Raw genomic sequence first — 23313 nt, 5'->3', positions numbered from 1 at the left:
AAGTCCTGCAGAGTAGACGTGTTCTCTGTTCTTGCTAGGTTGCATAATTACGACCTTTGTTATTGCAGGTTCAGCGGGCACATCTTCTATCTCTTGAGTGGTTTCCAGGGCATGGAGTTCATTGCATTAAACTTTGCCAACTGCTGTTTTTGAACACACAAGATCAGCTGCTGCATCTCAATCTGTATTGACTGTTTTCAAGTTAGTATCAATGGAATTCTCCTATCATGCTTCACCTTATGAGTACTTCTGTTGTACAGTGTAATAATAAACACAAGCTTAATACGAGGTCTCCAATAATTGATTTGGGGCACAGAGATGATTCATCGGGCTCGATTTTCAAATCTGTGTGCGCACGCGGTTCTGGAATCCGGAAGTCCCGCCGGCTTACGATATTTAAAGAAGTAAATGTACCTCATTAAGGAACTTAAAGTACTTTATTTGTTACACAGTAGGTAGTTACAATGATTTTCAACTTACCTGGGCGGCTTTCCCATGGCTTCCGATTCACGCCTAGTAAAACCAGGCATGAAGGGCCAGATCAGGCAAAAATAAACAAAATAAATTAAATAAAATAACATTTCACAAAGCTAAAAAAATAAATAATCCTACCTTTCAAAAGATCTCACCTGCACCCCCTGCTCCGATGTATGATATCTCACCACCCAATGTCTCTTCTCTGATGTCTCACCCCCCCAATATCTCCCGCCCCCTCTGATGATGTCTGATGTCCCCCCACCCCGATCTTTTTTCCTCCCCCACAACTGTCTGTTCCAGCACCAGATGACGTCTGTCTTTCTCTCCCCCCATCCCCTCAGCGTTGCAATTCTTGTTGGCAGCCAGCCTGTCAATTAGGAAGGCTGCTGGGCGCAAAACCCGGAAACAAGATTAATGAGCATCAATTACTTCGCGATCGCATGGGGAACGGTAAGATTTTACTATCCGGGTTTGCCGCTCGCCCATTGACCGCCCCCCCTCCCCGCCCGCTGCCATCCTGTCGCCATTTGAAAATCGAGCCCATGGTGGGAAAGAATTCAGTTGCTGATGTTTAACTCTGGCACTTTTGCAATGTTGTATGTTGTTAACAGGACTAAAGCACTCCTGTCAACACCACCAAGCATGCCCTCGACCCACCTTTTCATGGGTCCAGGGAGGGGAGGTTGGAAGCATGAAAAATAAGTGCCTCCTTCTTCTGACAATCTGCTGGGGTTGGGGGAGGCTGAAGGCACAGGAGAGCAGTAATTAGCTGGCTCCAGTGTCACACATTTTCATTAGAACATTCTTCTCCTCCAGTCCCAGCAGTAAACTTGAAGTGTCTTAGGATATATACGAACCTACATGCAGCAAGCTTCAAATGTGCCGTTTATTCAGCACTTTAAGCGTACTGGAACTCTGTCCCTTACAGATGTTGAAATATCCAGTGAATGACCACCAACTGAATCAGGGCCTTTAGAGCAAGCATTTACCTACTTGAAGGCAGTTAGCTTTTCTCGTGGTACCTCACTGCTTACAATTTGGGTCTTTTGCACTATCAGCAACCATTGGTGTCTGTTTATTGAGACATAGGTTGCAGAAGTCTCCAGCTGTGCTCCCCAACATAAAATACCCAGTGAATGTCAAAGGATCCTATAATGCCAAAAAAAAACAACCTTTAGCAGGAGATGAACACCAGGCTCTTATCATACCTTGCCAGTGTCACATCGGGTCCCTGGGTTTACCATGCCAGGATCTGGAACATCTGATCCCAACCGGAAGTCAACCCCCCAACATGTAGTCCCACCAATAGGTGTCTGGATGATGGAAGGTTGGATCCCAAAAACAGGCGCAGAATTTACATTTTCACATTGCAGTTTCCCACACATGGAATTTCTAGATAAATAAAAACACAATATAATTGGAGACATTACGATATTAAGACAGTAGCAGTGTTGTGTAAAGCATGGCAGAGAAACCAAAAGCAATGTAAATGTAACAATAATGTTCATGAAATGCATTACTCAGTGGTCGTTTTTTTCCCCCAGTGTTTGCTATTAGCAGTTTGGTAATCTCTCCTGAAGCGCCTTGGGACGTTTTACTACATCAAAGGCATTATATAAATGCAAGTTATTGTTGTTTAAATAAGAGGGTTAGAATTCATATTATTTAAATTGCATAAGTAACACAAATTGTGCCATGATATGGTTCAGGATTCAGTTGTCCTATGCTATTCAGAATATTTACAAGAGGGAGGTTAGTACTTTATACAACACTTTAATCACACCAGAATACAATAACATTGATCAGAGAATGTATCAGAGAATAAAGCTTTACGGCAACTACAGTTAGCAAAATGTCATTAAAATGAGAAATGGCTTTAAGCTGAGCTAGGAATATTAATTTATTTTCAAAATCTTGGACCCTTCTGGTGTATTAACACAGAAAAAAGTGCTTCCCCTTAACCAAAAACATCAATTTCACACAATATTCCATGCTCAGAGCACTTAGAATCAGAGAACGTTATAGAACGGAAACAGGCTTTTTGGGCCCACCGAGTCTCTGTGAGTCCATCGAGTCGATGCACTCTCCTGCTCGTTCCCCGTGTCTCAAACAAGTTATTGGGGGTGAAATTGGATGAGGCCGGGGACACAAAACAGGCCGAATCGCTTTTGCCGCCTGTTATACGACACACCCGATATTCAGTACTATTGAAGTAAACGGAATTGAATATTGGTTGTATCGTATTACAGGTGACTGAATTGATACTGCCTGTTTTGCCTCCCTGCCCATGTCCAATTTTGCCCCCACTAAATTTTAGCAGGCTGCAGTGTCATGGGTTAATTTTTACAATAGGTAAGTCTTGATCAAATCCACATTTATCCCCTTCTCTCACCCAGCCCAGGGCACTTGGCCTCAACATTAACATTTTTGCTCATGAGCAATATCAACAAGAACATATTGCTGTCTACTTTTAAAATCTAGGTTCAAACAGCACTCTTATATTTGACTGGAACCATTCAAAGCAAGATTGAGGACTGTTCAGGATGAAACAGTAGAATGGTAGCAAACTAATTATCACCTCAAGAGGAAAAACATATATTTGACGAAAACACAAATAATAGGTTCTCAAGCAAAACAAAATGTCACCCTTTGGTCCTGACAAAATTCATTCACAACTGTTTTTAAATGCATGGCACTCCAGTCACTGCACTGCAGAATGGATTGACATGTACCAACTAAGAGCTCGATTCTGAAGTGAAGTCAAAAAGAGAAAAGGTACCTGATCTCACATTTCTTGTACCCAGCACCACTTGACCCACAGTTTCCAAATCGGTCACCTTTAGAATTCACTTCCTGAAAACACTTATGTGGAGCAGATTTTGCATCTGGAAGTTGAAAACAAAATGGATGAAAAAAAAGAGTGCAATCAGACCATTCCCTCCCCACAGAAAAGTCAAACTACCCTCAGCTTTCTCTGTAATCCAACCACCATGATTCAGTAAGGTGTCTGTCACAAAAAAAATGAAAAAAATAGTAAACAAAGCATTTAAATATATCATCTCATTTTATTAATGGTACTTGTTTGCTTCAGAAACTTAGAGCTGGAACCCAACCTGGACCAACAGATTAAATATGCACCCCCTCGACCACGAGAGGATTGTGGCTACAGTGTGTACTGCCTACAGAGTGCACTGCAGCAACTCATCAAGCTTACTTCAACAACACCTCCCAGCCCCGTGTCCTCTACCACCAAGAAGGGTAACAGCGCCAGTCTCATGGGAACACCATCACTTCCACATTCCCCTCTAAGTCACACACCATTCTGAATTAGACATATTTCACCATTCCCAGAATTTTGCTGTGTCAATATCCTGGAATAATGCACAGCTTGTTGGTGGGGAGGTGGAAGAATTAGAACCAAAAAAAATGCAAACTGTACCAAGTTGAAAACACTTTCACAGGCCATTTAAACTAAACTGTTGTACTTACTTAAAGAAAAGTTAATTTCATTATGAAGTATACTTTTAAAGCCGTGATACAAGACACATATAGCGGACTTACTTTGGCCAAACAAAGCCACACACTGGCCGTCATAACTCTGGCATGCTCCATTGTAGCAGTATGAACTGTTGTTGTGACAAGGGTTCCCATTCTGCACAAATACATCAGCCTGGCAGATGTGACTTGTTCCATTGCAATACTCTGGGAGATCACATGGATTTGTAGGTGCTCTGCACACTGTTCCAGCTGCGATGAACTGTCGAGGTTGGGGGTAGAGAGAGTGCAGTAGAGAGGATAAAGAAACAAGAGTTGCATGGTAAAGCTCAGACATGCACAGTATGCTACACAAGTAGCAACTATTTGCATACTTACTATATTCTGTAACAACACAAAATGAACACTGCAATCGTAGAGCTAGATTCCAGAGGTCCCTTTCTTTCCACTTCCCCCAAAACAATGATGATTAAGTTTCTCAAACCAACTACACCTCACAGTTTCATAAATAACGTAAGATGCTCTTGATCCATGTTTTCAATGCTTCAGACAACTTTGAGAGCACTTATTCACAGAGAAGTAATTTCTGGGTAACTGAGAGAGCACTTGCCTCATAGCAAGATACAGGATTGTAATTTCAGTGATTAATTCTGAAGAGGCTGCTCACCGAATGAGCGTAGCAAAGCAGTTGATGAAGGTCAGGATGAGCCAAATACTGATTGGTTGCTCTGTATATATGAATGTAAAAATAGAGATTGCAGCTATTTCTGGTCGTGAGTTCCCTCTCCTGACTCATAAATGCCTGGAATCTCCCACTCTGTTTAATCTTCACTGCCCTTCACAGTTAAGGTCTTATTTTGCCCACGATCTACTTTCAGGTCTGACCCTCCCTGTTGTGTTCATTGTCCTCACTCTCTCCTGGATCAGTCTCTCTGCTAGTTACTTCTTGATCTTTTCCCAACCACTGTCTAATTTGACATTTTAGATTCCGCTTTGTCCATTTTCTCGCCACGTTGGGAATTCAACTTTGGTCGCCAATTAATTGTTACTTCTCTACAACTGAACAACTGCTTTTGCCCATCTGTTTCTCTACCACCAAATGTATGTCTTGTATGCATCATTTGGCTCCAACTGACAAATCCACCTTCAGCCTTCAGGTTTCCTCCAGCTTCAGCTTTGCTCAGTGGCAGCGCTCTTGCCAGTCAGGATGCTGGGCAATGCAGTCCGACTTTGACCTTGAGCATAGAACGTAAACTGGCACCTCACTGCGGTACTGAGGGAGTGCTGCATTATCAAAGGTGCCATCTTTCAGCTCAGATGCTCAGGTGGATGTTGAAGATCCCATGGCACTATTTTAGATTTGTGGGATCTTGCTGTGCACAAATTTTCCTATATAAGCCTTGTGTTTCAAAAGTACTTCATTAGCTGTGAAGCAATTTGGGATGACCAAAAAGGCATTATATATATTCAAGTCTTTCTTTTCTTCACTTGACCACTGTAGTTGCTCCTAAATAGCCATAGCTAAAATTGGTCATGCAGAAAACATCTCAAACTATGGTGGTCCGATTCCAGTTTCACAGGAAATGCGACCACCCTTCCCATCATCCCTTCCACTCTGCTAAGTCTTTCCATTTCCTTTTGTAGCATACAGAATGCTAAACTAATGTGCCTGTATCATACTGGCTCTGCATACAGCACTGATGCGCTCTGCTTTAAACGTAGCTCTTGCCTTTTTACCTTTTGAAATCATCAATTCAACAAATGGAATGTACTATAAAGTAAACTATTTCACTCCCAGTGGATTTCATTTACAAGTTATGAGACTGCTTAATTTTGTTCGTCCACAAGCACTTACCTTACATTTTTTGCAGCAGACCCCAAACGCACAGTGTGCTCCATACTTGAGTTTGCAGGTAGAGGCCTCACAACAAGGATCTTTTTCACATTCCTAAGAAATTTGGAAAGAACCATCAATTTCAGTGTGCCAAATACAACACAATTAAATGAAAATAAATCAAAATTGCCAGCAGCTTTTCTCCTCCTTTCACTCACATCACCAAGTCGGACCGAGATGAGGAAAAATTTCTAAAGGGTTTTGAATCTTTAGAATTCTCTACCCCAGAGGCCAGTGGATGCTCAGTCGTTGAGTACATTCAAGACTGAGATCAATGGATAATTGGACACTCAGGGAATCAAGGTATGTGGGGATGGGGCGGGAAAGTGGAGTTGAGGTCGAAGGTCAGTCATGATCTTATCGAATGGCGAAGCAGGCTCTAAGGGCCATATGGCCTACTCCTGCTCCTATTTCTTATGTTCTTATCACAGCCCATTCCCCAACTGAAAAGACAACCCCATCATCTCCTCCAAGCCCAATGTCATTCTAAATTCCACCACAAGACGTGTTCAAATAAATTTGCTACCTGCCTCATTTGGGATTAGATAATGCAGTTTTTGAATTTTTTAAGCTATAAACTGCACAGCAAAATTTTTTAAAAGTCCATTATTTCCACTTAATACTGTTTTTCATAATTGAGAGGAATCAGTAATTACAGTTTTTAAGTGAAGTTTCTTCATCAGCAAAGGAAATGCAAGAACTAATGATGCCACCTGCTGCCCTGTTCCAATTCTGGACTTGGCAAGAGGTGGCAATTCGAGGCGCAAAATTGACTTGCCCAGTTGGATCAGAATTCAGCATGTGGGGATCTGCAGGTGCAATACTTAATCCTGCCACTCTGTGGCACACTACACAAGTAGATCAATGCCGCAGGATTAAAAAACGAGTGTAAATTTACTCCCATTTGGGAGTCTTGATCAAAGGAAGCACGGATGGGAAATAGTGATACAACACTGCAGCATCCATTCTCCTAACCCATTCTCCTTCAAGCACAGCTTACATCTGGGGAAAGCATGCAAGATTAGCAGATTCACGTATTTACATAGTGCTTATATAATTTTGAAGAATATATTTTGAACATATTCAAAATATTCGCTGGTAAAATGATGCCAAATGCAGTTCAATAACTACAGTACAGAAATGATGGACTGTCTACTTGAGCTCCCGAGGTTGAATCCCAGTCACAACCAATATTTGTACCAAGACTCACTTAAGCAGCATGGGGGTAATTCTGCAGGTCTCAGATAGGTCTGGGAGAAGTGAATGTATTTGGCAGAAAGGGGGTCAATTCTGCATTATTGAAACTGTCCTAGCTGGACAACAAAAGCAGCAATGACCTGCAATACCTGTGGGCTGAAGTATCCCACTCCCACCTGAGCAGCAAGTAACAGAATGGATCAAAGGAGGAGCAGGCAAGGTAATACAACTACACAAATACATCAGCAGAAAGAAAAACATTCCTGCAATGTCCTGACTTCCCTAACGCTACACTGCTGCCCCCAGATGGCACAGCTGGAATCAGGAACTCACCGTGTCTAACTATGGACACACAGTGACTCCTAATGAAAACCAGTTTGCCAGACATTGTCTAGTTAGATCAGGGCCAATCACCAGTTTATATATATTTCCACCCAAGTCTATTTAAATATACACATCAGAACTGCATCTTGATTTAACTACTTTTTTGATGATTTGCAACCAAATGCCGTATGATGGAAGAGAATGGGAAGTAGCTGGGTCCACTGGAATCAACGAACCATACAAGTGTACAGCAAAAAACAAGGCCCATTTTGTTTGTTCTGCCTCTTTGAGAGGAATCCAAAAATCAATTCCAGTGCCCTACCGTCTCCCCAAATCCTTTATTTACCTCTGCTTCAAACATCTACTCTTCCCTTGAAGGAGGGATGCAATGTTTTCTGCAGCAACCACTCCCTGTGGCAAAGTATTTCAGGCTCCAATAACTCGGCATAAAGAAATTCCTCCTAACCTCTTTTCTCATTCTCAGTGACAATATTAAATTAATGACCCCCTCACCATCAACTTCCCAACTGGATAAAATATTCTTTCCATATGCAGCCTATAAAAACCTTTCATAATTTTAAAAACTTCTTATATCTTGTCAGACTTCTTTGCTCCAGTAGAAATAGTCCCAGTATCTCAAGTCTCTCTTTATTGCTATAGTTTTGCATCTGTGGTATCATTCTGACTCGTTCAGAGTTACAGGTTCTTCCATTGGGTTAATTGGTGAACAAGTCACTCATTGCAGCATTGAAATATAAATGGCACAGAAGTCCCAGATTCGATCCCTGGTCTGTTAGCTATTCTCAGTTGGCGCAGAAAAGGGGGACAATTTTTTTATTCGTTCATGGGATATGGGCGTCGCTGGCGAGGCCAGCATTTATTGCCCATCCCTAATTGCCCTTGAGAAGGTGGTGGTGAGCCGCCTTCTTGAACCATTGCAGTACGTGTGGTGGGTGAAGATACTCCCATAGTGCTGTTCGGAAGGGAATTCCAGGATTTTGACCCAGCGACGATGAAGGAACGGCGATATTTTGGCATCGGTCTCCCTAATGCTGCACCAATTGAGCAGTTGATCATAAGCACAGTCACCTGTGTACAAATATTGAGAGAGTACAGGTTTGGGCTCACTAAGGCACCTGCGCCTGTGCACACGCACAAGGAATGGTGATTTGGGTGAAGTACCAGAGAGCCGCCTATGATACCATATCACAAGCAGGAGTCACCACCCTTAGGGCAAGGATGAAAGAACATGGGAAAACAAAACCATTGCAGAAATATTCTTGGGTAAAGTATCAATTCATCCAGATCGAATCACTATCTGCAATGTATAGCTCCAAGCAGCATGTACCTGAGCAAGGCGTGCCAACGTATTCAGCAATAAAAAGGGGTAAATTTATAACTGACCTTTGGTGATCCACAATCACATTCCTCTCCAGTGTCCACCAGCTTGTTGCCACAGAAGGGAGGGCTGTATTCCTCCTCAGGCCTGGGAATGTTCAACAAGCAAGAACCCCCCCTATTTAAAATCATAGCTTCAAAGTCATCAGCACTGCAACTGCTGAAGTTCGTGGCGCCTCTGTGACAGGATTGGAAAAGTAGGAATTAATCATTACAACAAGCCAAAAAAATATTTTAAAAGATCATTATACGGTCGACATGCAGCTGGTCAACCCAATGCAAGTGCCGCTTGCTGTATGACTTCAGGCAAGTGACACAGTGGTGCCACTAACACATAGAAGGCATGGTTCGTGCAGCAGAAGTTTCCGTGAGCCATGTACTTACGTGGCTCCAGCGTTCATTATGCATGCCGTTGCTTCACAGAGGCAGTTTCGGTCATTATCGTGGTTCATTCCCAAGTTATGGCCCAGCTCATGAGCAACGATGGATGCAAAATACAGAATGTTTTGTGAAAACTAGAAAATAAACCAGATTGAAAAAACATGAAAACCAGTGCCCAAATCTCCACAAGCTCAGATGTCTCCCCTCCCCACACATAAAACAAAATATTGCTTCAGAAGACAACTTCAAAACATTTAATAAACTTAGGAGATAACCACAAGAGATTACTGAAGGAAACCAATTCCTCATGGTCTACAGTGTACAGGACAGACCAGTCCACTTGATCAGCATCCCTGCCACTAGACGTATTAGGCATCCCCTCCACCACAAATGCACTGTGGCTGCAGTATGTACTATCTACAGGTTGCACTGCAGCAACTGGTCAACCTTATTTCAACAGCTCCCAGTCCACAACCTCTACCACCCAGAAGGGTAAGAGCAGCACTGTCATGGGAACACCAGCACCTCCAAGTTTCTCTCCAAGTCACACACAATCCTGACTTGGACATGTTGCCAATCCGCTGGGTTAAACTCCTGGAATTCCCCACTCAACACCATTATGGGAGCACCATCACCACACAGACTGCAGTGGTTTAAGACAACCCACCACTACTTTCTCAGGGTAACTAGGGATGGGCAATAAATTGGGCCTTGCCCACACTGAGAATAAATAAATAAAAATTACCCTTAATATTTGGACTCTTTTTTTAAATTACCCTGAAAGTGATAGAGGTCTAAAGGATTTTCAGGTCATGGCAAAGGTTATTGAGGTTGTGGCATACTGGCTGCAGAAAGAGCACAAGAAGAATTTTGTCACTTCGCCACCTCGCATCTAGAGGGCCAGGGATTGAATAATGAAAATCAACAGCTGCCCTCTATGGAGAAGGATTGTGGGTTTCTCAGTTGCTCTATCCTCGGGGGGCAGAAACAAGATGGAGAGTGGCTGCAGAAAACTCTGTAATCTGAACCATCCCATCCTTCTGGCTTAAGCAAGTAACACCGTAGCACGTAACACAGTGGCACATAAGGGAGCCAGTGGTGGGTGGGCAGGGGGTGGTGGGTGGGGAGGGGGGAGAATAAAGAGAAATAGTAGAACTAATATAAATTCTATAAAATCATTTTGATTCACTGAATGAGCGAGCACTCGAGCAGGGTTGAGCTGAGTGCATTAAGTTCCCTTCACTCTTCTCCAAGGAAACAGAAATTTTCCACAACACTAAGTTGAGCAATTATTTGAAAATCCAATCTCAATTAATTAAAAAAGACGCAGAAGCACTGCATACATGAAGGCGTGGTTGGGGGGTTATGGAGATGTGCACTAAACTATTGGATTTTCCCCTTCCTGGAACGAGAGATAAGTCAACACATCATGCATTACGTTGACAGATTTGGATAAAATGAACACACATAATTTTGTGTATCTTTGTAACCAGGCAGGTTTTCTTTCTTGGGTGGGATATTGCAACAGAATTCCACAAGGAATTAAATGCCGTACTACAGGCGAGAGCTCTGCAGTAAAAGCTGGTAGTGTGCAGTGCATTCACAAAACAGCACATCATGGAGTCTGCGCCAAGAGTACACCCATACAGTGTTCCCAATCTCGGCTGTGCCCGAGGGAGGCATGGAGCAGGGACCTCCATTGAGAAAAGGACAGCAGAGAATTCTGCCAGAACACAGATTCAAAGTAACATTGACAGAGGCTGAGGAGTTGTCACTTCCTGTCCCATCCACAACATTTTGGTTCACAGTTTGTGTTTTTTTTTAAAAAGAGGCAGTGAGAAGAAATTATTCCATACCACATTGATTCCTCCACTGTGACTCCTTGAACAGATGGTACTCACAAAGGCCATTCCTGCAGTCTCACCGAATCCCCTTTTCCTGAAAGACATTAAAACAATACAGCAAACAGAAGAACTTCCCTAAATTTATAGTATTTTCCTCAGTACTGGCTAATAGGCACATGGATTATGGTCCTTTATATAGATAAAAATCTGCCTGCATCCGATTGTTTGAATCTTTCCAATGAGCAATATTTTTAGTGCACATATTGTCTAGCCCTCTGCAAAGTTGGCCATTGTGATGTCTTGTTCCAGCAACTGGAAATCCAACTATTAAAAACAGCAAAGTCACTGGAGAAGTAAATAGATCTGGGTTTTTTTTCCTGAATTAAATGGAAAGAGATAAAAATAAAATGCAGCTGCACTGCAAGAAAGGAGAAAAAAGCCCCATTAAACTTCTGCATTCCTCCCGCCTTAAACCGCTATTCCGGTTAACCAATAAAGAAACAACTTTGATAACAAAATAAATTCTCCTCCTTACTCCAAGTCTTTAACCACTACATCTCCCACGATAGCTTCCTCGTCCCTCCCTTTTACCCATCCCCCCCCCACCATGATCTTAGTGCAATCACGTGGCGTCCCTAATTATCAGCCAAGATTGTGCTAATATTAGCAGAACACTAATGGAATCACAGAAAAAGATAGAGAATCTAATGAGATTTCACCATATCTTCTGAAAAAGTACAAAAAAACGCAAGTGTTTCTCTCAAAGGATTAAGCTTTCAAAAGGACATTGCATCCCACTTCAAGTAATCTGCATTAATATACTGAACACTCACAGAATTAAGTGCGCACTGTCATGCCTGCGCCGAGGCAGTAAGTCCTTCTCTCTCCACTGTACAAAACGCCCCAACACTTCTCCTGCTCCTCCTTCAATAATTATTTGATTCTGTTTGGACCAGATTTCCAAGCCAACCAATACTATACGGATGTTCATGGAACTGTACATCTGAGGTGGGGGGAGGGGGGAGAAGTGCAGTTTGTTAATTATGATAGTTCCAATTTATTTCTCGTCGAACAGACAAAATATCAGCTTAATCAAGGCACTGGCACCATTTTCAAGGGCAAACAGGAATGATTCTGTATTTTTCATGATCATTTTTTTTATTTTTGGTTCTTGTGGAGGCTCTTCTGTTTTGTCAACACCATTACACATGGCAGTTTCGAGATCAAAGGCAAATCTCAGCATTGGAACCGAGTGACCATGTTCCTTCTATGCACTGCCCCTGAACCAATGCCCACCCTGGTTCCAGAATGCCAGCTGGGCCAGAGTGCCCTGGCAGACAGTCAATTTGCTACAGTCTACAGCCAGGCCCTCTCAGGCCCGAGCTCCTAGAAGTCACCAACCACAAGCATTTCATGAGACATTAAATGAGCCACAACAGCCTCCCAGCTCCTGTGTTGCAGCCACTTCTACCACCTAGTAGAAGCACTAGAATTGTTAAGTGAACACTTAGAGCAGGCACTAAAGGTTTACACTAGGGTGGAAAATTGTGTGCAGGTATTTCTGTAAGTCACTAAAATGATAAACCTTTTTGAAATCTTTGTGTGCAGAGAGGGAGTTCCTGTGTTCACTGGTGAACCCGCAATGTTAGTTGACATGAATATCAATGTTGGACTTTGGGTAGATGTAGTTTATTTTAGGTTGGAAGAACTTGGAGATATGTTGGACATGTCTTGCAGAGCAGGGGAGCAGATAAAAGTGCTCATCAATGAGCTGTTGCCGAAGCGCTGTGGCTGTAGACGACCATTTGGAACTGTACTGTATTTCATCAATGTCCTCTCCCTTATCATGCTCAAGGTCCTCCTTCAATAATGGCTCCATGATTTGTCCCCATTGCAGAGCAAAGTTATGCAGCATACAACAAAATATTATCCTTTGGAACACTCTTTGTGGGTTGTATTGCAGAACACCACTAGACCTGTCAATCAGAGAACCATCGCAATCGTTGTTTGAGGACTCCAGTGATTTGCTCGATGAGGGCTCCAGTTAACCGATAGATCTGATTGTTACCGAATTACACAGCCAAACATGGGTTCCTAAGATGAGTCGTGAGCCAACTGTGCAGAGGATAGCCCTTATCCCCAAGCAGCTAGCCTCTCACTTGCGGTGCAGGGACAAGGAGTGGGGGGCGGGGGATGGGTGGGAAAGGACGATGACAGTATAAAAGCATCATGGCAACTGCCAGGAAAGTGGGCATAGACCTGATGAGTTGCTGGTGATCACACACGAGTTGCACATTAACAGAGTGGGTGACCTTGCAATTCACGAAAGCAGTGGCGTCATGTGAAGCAGCCTGCAGGTTGACACAGGTACAGTCAATGACGCCCTGCACTTGGGGGAATCCTGAAATCTGTTTGAACCCCAGGGCCCTATCCTGCTGCTTCCAGATGTCCATGGGTAAAATGATGAATGTGTTTCTTCCAGCAAACAAGGCATCAGTCGCCTGCTTAATGCAAGCAGGAACTGCAGACTGAATGATGTGATGATATCCTCTGTTGCAGCCTGGAAGGAGCTAGTGGCAAAGAAATTCAGGCTGCAGTGACCTTGGCTGCAATCGGCAATGTGCTGGCTGCAGCAGCTGCTTGGAAGTCCTCTTGCGACACAACTCTGTCACAGCCTCCATGGAGAATCGAAAGCTTCTTATGCACTGCTCCTCAGAGAACTGCAAGCATGTTATCCTGGGCCTATATAACTTGGTTGAGAGGCTAAGGATTTCTCCCAGCACACTTCTTCTATTTGCTCTCCTGCCAGCTGCAGCTCTGTTTGCCTTGTCCTTCTGCCCCGTTCCTTGTCTTCTCAGATTGGATTCTTAGAAGGGCCCCCATGAAGAAACAACTGCAATGACAGAAGCCCCCCAACAGTTCAGAACCTACAGCAGTAATTACAAGTATGTGCAAGTCATTTAAGGTGAAATAACTAAATGCAAATAGGGTGATAAAGAGATAAAAATCACCCCCAAATTTTCAAACCCCTCCTAACTAAGGAAATGCAGATGGAGTTTGGAGAGATTCTGGTCTATTAATATAGACATAATGGAAGGAAACTCATGCTGCGAAGAGAATAGCTTCAATCCCTTGCTGAAGTGCCCTATTCCAATTTGAGATGCACAAACACACAAACTACAATGAGCCAATTTCTTATTCTTCACTCCACAATGTTGTTTCCAAGCCTGTACGCACAACCAGAACATAGGAAGTCCCAAAACAGCAGCTCATGGGATAAACAGACAGTGGCACCATAAGACAGAAGCCAAGAAAGGCCTCAGTAATTTTAACCAAGAAAATTTTTTGTAAAAACACACTTACTCCGTCAAGGTAATTAGCAAGCTGAACCATCTGTTCCCTCACAGCAGTCTCATTCTTGGTTATGTCATACTACGACAAAAAGGAACACAGCAATTGAAGAGAGCAGCAATATCACTTCCAGGTTTTTAATTCCTTCATTTAATTTATTTTGCAGGTAGCCAAACAGGTTTTACACTTACCAGGTCCTTATCCACAACCAAAAAGAGCTCAACGTATCGAGTCTGGGGCAATATGGCGCGCTTGCTCTGTGAACAACCGAAGCCAGAGACTGGTAAGTTTTCTGATACTAATGTAATTCATTGCCACTTAAGTAAATAATGCAGCAGAGAATACATTTCCCCCCAGTTACAATGAAGGCACTACTATACAGTGACTACACAAAAATAAAAGTTCACATGGGATTCAGAACCTTTTAAGTCCCATAAGTATGCTGTGTGTATTTAAATCACCTAAATGAAACTTTAAAAACATTCAGCTTAGGGGTAAATGAAATACAGCAGTGGGTCATTCCAAGCAACTGGAATTTCACTGATTTTAAATTTTACCCGAGATATTTACTCATTGTATTTATTTTAAAACAACTTTGCTCATCTGTTAAAATAGCAGAGCAATGACACGTGAATGCGTTAAGCATTCATGTACTAATATGACAAACAGTAATTTTAAAGTTATTATATTTCCTCTGTACCCCCCTCCCCCTCCATCCTTTGCCACAATGCGTTGTCCCTTGTCAATAGATTAGGTGGGTGACCTCTGCCTTCACTCTTAAGAGCAGTGCAAATGGGGCTTGGGAGGAGCAGAACTCTTGCTCCAATTTTCCCTCCTTTGTGATAAGAACATAAGAAATAGGAGCAGGAGTAGGCCGAACAGTCCTTTGAGCCTGCACCGCCATTCAGTAAGATCATGACTGATCTCCAACCTCAACTCCACTTTCCCGCCCGATCACCATATTCCTTGATTCCCTGAGAGTCCAAAAATCTATCGATCTCAGCCTCGAATATACTCAACGACTGAGCATCCACAGCCCTCTGGGGTAGAGAATTCGAAAGATTCACAACCCTCTGAGTGAAGAAATCTCTCCTCATCTCAGTCTTAAATGGCCGACCCCTTATCCTGAGACTATGTCCCCTAGTTCTAGACTCTCCAGCCAGGGGAAACAACCTCTCAGTATCTACGCTGTCAAGCCCTCTCAGAATCTTATATGTTTCAATGAGATCATCTCTCATTCTTCGAAACTCCAAAGGGTATAGGCCCATTCTACCCAATCTCTCCTCATAGGACAACCCTCTCATCCCAGGAATTAATCTAGTGAACCTTTGTTGCACCGTATCTAAGGCAAGTGATGACTATTCTCGGCTTGGCAACTCCCTCGGCTGCACGGGCGTGATCAGAACCTCATTCTGCGTGGGTGTGAATCCACAGCCTCCCACTTCACAGCACATTTTATGGAGCTTCAGTGGGCTGCACCACCACGCTCGTCCCAGGCCCAACGTTAAATCTTCCAAACAATCCTACCTAACTTTTGATGTGAAAAACTGGACCATTCAAAGTATACTTCCTATGCTCATGTACCAAAAGATATGACTAAATTTATTATAAAATCAAAAAAAACCCCACCGCATTACCAACTAAAAATTATCTAAAATATTTTTGGTACTTCGTGTGAATTGGCTGCACATTTTCCTGCAATGTGGATGGAATATGATTCTGCTAATTATGAACTATATTGTTTTTGTCTCCTTAATGTACGGGGCTGATTCCCTGACTGGGTGCTGCCTGTGCACAGCAGTACTCACAGGGACTGCAGATTGGGAAAATGTGAGCCTGCAGACCTTAATTTTCCGTCCATTTAAAGAGGAAGGGGCTGTGACCAATGCTTCCTGCGTGTGCTGCTCCACCCTGGGAGTACCAGAGTAGTCCTTATAGCATCTAGAAATTGGCACATTGAAGCTTCATAGCCTGTGTTATAAAATCTTTTTTTACAAGCCATTAATACCTAAAATAGAATCGCAGTGAATTCTCCCAGTGTCCTGAGCGACATTCCTCCCTCAAGCAGCACCACCCACAATAAATTAAGTGCTTGTTCATCTCATTGCTGTTTGAGGTATCTTGCTGTGTGCAAAACGACTGTTGTGTGTACCTAAAAATGAGTCCTCTTCAAAGCAATCATGGTTGTGAAGTGCTTTGAGATGCTTGAGTGATACCATATAGGGGAAAATTTTCCAATTAGCATTGTTCCCCAATGTGCCCATGATGCCCTCATACTAAATTCTGCTGCGCGCTTCAGAACAGGTCGTAACTCTTCTAAAGTAAGCCTGTTATCTCCTGTGGTAATAAAGCACAGCGAGGAATTTAGTGCAAGTGTCTTCAAGAGTTCTCAGGAACAGAATAGGTGAGAAAATCTACCCCCTCTTTTAACCACATTTGGGAAAGGTGAGTTTCATAATTTTCCTGAGTTGGCCCTCAGCCCTGCTGACAAAGTCACTGTATCCTGCTCTGCAATCTCTGCGGTTGGTAACTACTTGTCCATTTTCTTACTCACATGAACTTGAAATTCATGTTAAAAAACTGCAGGGTTAAAAAACAAAAATTGCAGAATTAACCAAGGGTGATTTAGATACACATTTTACATCTAAATGTATTGGGAGTGATTTGTGCAGACTGAAGGATTTTTAAGTGACCTAGGAGTTACAAAATGTGGAACCGCCTTACACCAAATTTTATGCAATTATCAAGAACAGCACCTAGCGCAGCAGAACATCAGTCAGAAATAACGTCAACAGTAGTATTATGCAGCCAAGATTTTCTCAACCCCATTATTTACCTTCCTCCATTCTAGCCAGTCAGCAGCTTCCCTCAAATTACTTTACTCCCCTTCTCTCAGAATCTGAATTTTAGTACAAGATCAGTGCTATTTATAATTCAAGTGAGGTGAGCTCGTCTCTCTGCTCCTCCATGTGATGGAATATTTTGCCTTCTAATAGAGCGTCATTCAATGCCCCCTGCTAAGAACCACCAAGCCACACCCCAGATGTTCAAGTTGAAGTTAGACAGAATCATGCAGAATCCTTTGCAAATTCATCACCAGCCTTGCTGAAAGCCACACACACCAAGACCACACAAGACCCTCTTGCACTATCCTCCTACGGTCATAACCTAAACTACAACCGAAGACTCAAGACAATTAACTCGTCTGTGCATTCTCATTCATTTTGTGATTTAAGTGTACAGCTAATAGGGAACTATGGAAATATCACAGACCCCGACTTACACGCAGGAAGCCAGTCATACTGTGGCCATCATGGGAATGGTGTTCTGCACGGTGCTGATCATCCTGCTGCTTGGTGCTGGTCAGGTCAGATACTCCACATACCAAAGGTTCTTCCAGCACATCCTCCATACGATAAACTATGTGTTGGAAGGTACTGGAGGATTCAAGTGGTTCAATTGCGTAGTGTGTATCAGCTGTGTGCAATAGTCCCCTGAGGAGAAACGATCACAGCTACGTTTTTGTTATATCAGTCATTTTGCAATACATTTGATGTACATTTTCTGTCACGATTGTCACATTTTAATCTGTATGAAATAGAAGTGAACTGAACATCTGTCTGTCTTGCTCCAGTGATCACATGTCCTCATCAATTTACAGAGTGAAATGGTTTTAACTGCGTAACATTGGACTGTTTCATGGCCTTTTTGGGCAGGGGAGGGGCGGGGGGGGGGGGGGGAGTGGAGGGAAGAAAGGAATTCTTCCCCTTTTGTTCCATTTCTGGCCTGCCTGGTACTACACCAATCCCAGCTCAGAGAAGGAGGCATGTAGCTCTTGGACTTTTGCTCACACCATTCAGTAACCAGAAACAAAGGACACACAAGAAAAATGTGGGCTACTTGCCCTCTGATTCCCTAACATCTTTTTGAGGAAGAAGATGGTCTCCCCACTCAAAAAATATCTTCAGTTACATCACAAACATAAACAAATCAACAACAGAAATTGAGTCTTTTTCCATCTGAATCCACATGTGGATAACATGGTTGAATTCTAAGCTAGGCTAGAAGGCTGAATTCCAAACTAAATCTTCTACCAAGCCTGATCAAACATGGCTGCAATTGTCCAAAGTGATTGCTTACAGTGATCAGCACCTATTCCAGCAGTGCACTGGACCCTGCCGTCTTGGAAGCACTTATCAAAGCCCTGATGAAATTGCAAGTAGTTAACACAACAAAACAGCCATGCATGTGCAGGCAGAGAGTCATCTTTTGATTAACGGCACTACTGTGGGAGATTTAATGGGTGCTGTAAATCTTGACATTGTTGCATGATGTACGGTCACCACAATTGGACAAGAAATTGTAAAATTACATTTATCAATGCGATTTATAAGTAGGTATGTCAAATTACTTTTTTTAAAAGCTGCATTTGGAGAGCTCTTAACCCCCTTACAATAAGAAGCAAGTAAACTGCATGAATCACATCAGGTAGATGGCATTGGCTACAGCCTAAACCTGGTGCATCACAGAAGCAATCTCATTTAAACCAGATATTAAAATCAGGATAACTCTGCAAATGCTGTGGGCTCTTGTTGGCAGATTGAGACTCAACGTTGGTAGCCTTTTTCCTCGCAGCAAAATAAATTCTATCCCTTTTAAAGGATATTTTTTCTCTCCCAGTGCTTTTGAAGTTCTTCCTTGTCATAGACATTTCAAAGATTTGTGTACCAACTGACAAAAATGAAGCTGAAATGAATCTGCACCAAATATGATATTTACATAAATTTTATAAACAATTTCAACTGCCTAGTTTGGCTGCCACAAGCAAGCACTCCCTGTACATTTAAAACTATATCTTATACCAGATATACCCTGCTCAAATGACAATTTGCAATCTGACAAATCTTTAGCATGCAAAATGCTCCAGTCCTTAATCATCCTACTCTAGTTGTGGAGTTAACACATGGCAGGGGGTAAATAATACATTAATTAATAAACAGCACTTCCACTTAACAGCATCATCTATCTCAGAACTTCTCAATGTGCTTTACATGCAGTGACTGTTATATGCATAAATACAGGGAAGAGTGTGATCTTTACCTGAGCCCATTGCAGACGCTAAGGGCAACCATGGAATTATCTATCCCTTCCACATACCCCTGGAAGTGACAATGGTCCTGCAAAAACAAACAGTACGGAAATATAAAAACACATCATCTAGAAACTGCGGCCGAGGTTTTTCCCTTCTGCGCTTGGCAGCCCATGATTTTTCCGCCCACTGTCTGGGATGCTTTTCTCAAGACAGTGACTGGGTGATTTTTAACTCTCCCTGATCAGCGAGAAAGGAGCGGGGGGGGGGAGCAATTAAAGTGAAGCAGCTCTATTTCCCGCTCCGTTCCTGCCAATCTGCTATTTTAACGCCGCCGGTTTTTGTGGCAGATGAGTCTTCTGCGGGATGCCTCATTGGTAAATGAGAATCGGAGTCCCATGTCATACATGTGCTCCTCTGGGTCCCACAAGAAAAGCCAGGGGATTGGCGGCCCTGGGCTCTCCCCTCCTCGCCGCCCCCCCTCCCACCGATCCCCCCCAACTGCGAGACCCCCTCATGGACTTAACTTGCTGCTGGCAGCCTTCTCTCAATGCCAATAGGCAGCCTCAAGACCACCCCATTTTCAGCCTCAGTTATCTGATCATTTCCATTATCCATTGGTGACGGGAGGGGGGTTCCCTGTGTTCTGGCAGCTAATCAAGGTTCCACCTTGCTACGTCACACCCAACAAATAACAGAATGGCCGTGATCAGATCAAAATTGGCAGTAAAATAAACTCAACATCTCAATCATCTCTAATCAGAAAAAGCAACAGTGGAGACCTCGCATCACAAGGGGGCAACAAATCAACAAGTCACTAGTAGAGAGGATTTTTACTGTGGCGTGAATAAAATCATGGATTTGGGATTGGGCTATGAGAAGGTGGCTCAGCTTGTGATGCCGAGAAGCACATGGTCCTGGTTCAGTGAATCATTTCCTATATTCCACTGCTCGCAGTTCCCTGCCCATGAACGAGCTTCTCCTCCTGGAAAAAGGTGCATGTTATTGCACTTTAGGATCAAGGACTGGAGATGAAAATTCTCTGCTGATTTTCAATTTGGTTTGGTAGCGGCCCAGATGCATAGTGTACTGAGGTCATATTTGTCTGGTGGGAGAAAAAATTAAATTGATTCTACACAACGTGTTTAATCGGCTTTTCGTGGCTTTTTCCAATGATTCAGTTGGTAAATGGTGTGGTAATGAGAAATACAGACTGGGAATTTTGCAGGTTGATCCCTGGTCTGTGCTGAGATTGCTGATTTCAGTTGGGATCACCATCCTCGAGCTAAGCAGCTGATTGCTGGTGTGCTCATTAGATGTCAAGTGAGGACACGATCAGACTCAGTTGTGATGTCCCCTGCCTCCAGTTCCATCAGTCAAATAGCCTGCTGACGCTCACTGTCTTGGCTCAAAACATGAAGAATGGCCATTTAAGAAAGGTACTGGAGGGCTGCCACTTTGGGACTGTACCCTAAGGTAAGTCAGTGCCTTCTGGAAAGGAAAAGAAAAATCTAGAAAGAGAGAGGGGGAAGAGAAAAAAAAAGCCTGTGTTTCTCTCTAGACTGTGAGATTTACCAAGATAAAACAGCTGTTACCATCTCATTAAATACCTGAACATCTGGCCGAGATGAGATCAAATTCCCATCGTCACCGTAAGTATACATCGTGAAATCCTTTGGAACAAAGTCTCTGAAGGAAGAAAACACCAACAATCAGAGCCGTCACTTTCCATATTCACTGCAACTCCATAAACGCAAGATCTTCAAGATCTTGGGGCTGCAATGGAAACATTCGAAAGCAGATACTCATTGGCCATATATTATGTGTTACCTATTTCGAGAGGAATACAAAGCAAGGCATCGCAGATCGAGCCAAGATATCTGTGGTGAAAGCAGAGTCCTGTCCAATTTGGCTCATAATCCAGGTTGATGCATAACAGAGGAAGTACTGCATTGTCGAAGGTGCCATCTTTCAGTAGAGATCCTAAACCAAGGCACAGTCTGCCTGCTCAGGTGGACGTAAAATATCCCATGGCACTATTGGAAGAAATGCAAGGGAATTCTCCCAGTGTCTTGGTCAATATTTATCTCTTCTACAACAGATTATCTGTAAAATGCCTTGGGATGTCCTGAAGTTGTGAAAGGCACCATATAAATGCAAGTTCTTTCTTTCAAATTAGTTTTAGCCTGAGTAGCTCGGTCTGACGATGTGTTATTTACCACCTTTTGAGGGAGATCGAAGAACGCAGTGGGTATCTTGCGCGATCTATACACCATAATTAACAGGTAAATGTTAATCCTTTGGTGCGCTATCCCATTATGCCATGTTTAAGAGCAGAGGTTTTAGTTCGTGAGGAACTCGGCCTGCATGTGGAAAGTGCCTTTGTGCCCTGCACACACAAGTCTTGGGAGAAAACTTGAACCACAGCAGCATCATCAAACAAAGTTTGAAAAAGCACAGTCAAGAACCAGATAGCAGGACTGGAGACATTGTGCATTTGCAAATTCCCTTTCAGGGACATACAACTACTTGCTTTGGTCCACCTTCAACTGCTAGCTGGAGAATTCTCAGACGAGTGTGCATTCAATGTGTGAACTTGGAAATGCGCGATGCAATTCCACTGATCTCTTTATTTTGGAAAATGGGAGTCGTGAGATCTGATCTGGCACAAAAAAAATTGCCCTGCAATATGGTACAAATTCTACGATTCTATGAAGACGACAATCACCGGAACAATCAAAGAATTTGCAGGACCCTCTCCAGTATTCTCACATATGATTAATGTGAAAAATCAATGAGAAGGCCAAAGGTTAAGAAGCTGTTGGATTTCCTGAGCTGTTTTGGCAGTACACCAAACGGAGCACAGTTTGGGACATCCCAGCACGACAGCCTCAGGCTCAGTTTGTGTCAGAACCATGCGATACACAGGAACACTCCTGCTCTGTTTTTAGCAGCATTGTGACACACAGCAATGACTCTGCACTGTTCCCCCGTGGCTGAACACACACACAACCTGGAACAAAAAGAAAATTGGCACATTTCCAAAGAAACGACGACATTATTCACTTGCTGTTCTGGTTCATAGAAACACAACTATGCGCATGCTTGCCAATATGTAGCCTGACTTGGCAAAAAAACAGAAAAAAAACAAGCACAGCAAAATCTAGTTTCCAGATGGTCACAAACACTTCCAATTTGTATCTTTTGATTAGACTTATGAATTCTGTGCAGTATTGTGAAGTGTTGATTTGTTGAATTGACAAGCAATGTTAGATTAGGATTGTCCAATCTGATGTGAAGAAGGGAAGTGCTTCCATGTATAATCACACCTTATCACATCCTCAGAATGTCCCAAAGGGCTTGAAAGCCAAATAATTACTTTTTTGTTTTGAACTGCAGTCTCTGTTGTTATGTCGACAGATGCCGCAGCCAATGTATGCACGGCAAGTCCCACAAACAGCAAGTGAAAAGAATGACCATCTAATCTTTTTTTTTGGTGGTGATGGTTAAGGGAAGATTGTTAGCCAGGGCATTCGAAGAACCCCATGTACTTTTTCCAACAGTGTCATGGGATCTTTTTCATCCACCTGAACAAGCAGATGTGGTCCTCAAATCAAGGTGTCATCTGAGAAGTGTTATAATGAGGCCCCTATCTGCCTGTTCAGGTGGACATGGCGTCATGGTTTCAACCATGCACAAGTTATTCTGCATCCCAAATAGTCCCTCTGCCCTGGATTGAAGAAGATGATGTCATGACATTGAAGCAGATGGTGGCATCAAAGGCAAGCTTACACTGACACTTGAAAGCCAAGATTAGCTCCCAGTTCTTGGCAACATGAACAAAAGGCAAGATGAGTCAGGCC

General features: G+C 42.9%; 1 protein-coding gene across 2 annotated transcripts in view; it reads right to left on the bottom strand.

Annotated features, from left to right (window-relative positions):
• The window catches only part of LOC137335792 (disintegrin and metalloproteinase domain-containing protein 9-like), an 80339-nt gene that overhangs the window by 22310 nt on the left and 34716 nt on the right, over positions 1–23313 (bottom strand). For both annotated transcript variants that reach the window (XM_068001205.1, XM_068001206.1), the window contains exons 4-16: positions 21061–21139; positions 19462–19538; positions 17645–17855; positions 14553–14618; positions 14374–14442; positions 11844–12013; positions 11023–11104; positions 9170–9300; positions 8792–8963; positions 5828–5920; positions 4039–4234; positions 3257–3362; positions 1686–1869 (exon numbers count right to left, since the gene is read on the bottom strand). In XM_068001205.1, coding sequence (XP_067857306.1) covers positions 1686–1869; positions 3257–3362; positions 4039–4234; positions 5828–5920; positions 8792–8963; positions 9170–9300; positions 11023–11104; positions 11844–12013; positions 14374–14442; positions 14553–14618; positions 17645–17855; positions 19462–19538; positions 21061–21139 — 1636 coding nt within the window. The remainder of the gene's footprint in view (positions 1–1685; positions 1870–3256; positions 3363–4038; positions 4235–5827; positions 5921–8791; positions 8964–9169; positions 9301–11022; positions 11105–11843; positions 12014–14373; positions 14443–14552; positions 14619–17644; positions 17856–19461; positions 19539–21060; positions 21140–23313) is intronic.

This window comes from Heptranchias perlo, chromosome 20 (assembly GCF_035084215.1).
Source record: "Heptranchias perlo isolate sHepPer1 chromosome 20, sHepPer1.hap1, whole genome shotgun sequence".
NCBI classification, from domain to species: Eukaryota; Metazoa; Chordata; class Chondrichthyes; order Hexanchiformes; family Hexanchidae; genus Heptranchias; species Heptranchias perlo.
Note: the sequence above shows the minus strand (reverse complement) of the source record. Positions and strands in the feature narration are given on the sequence as shown.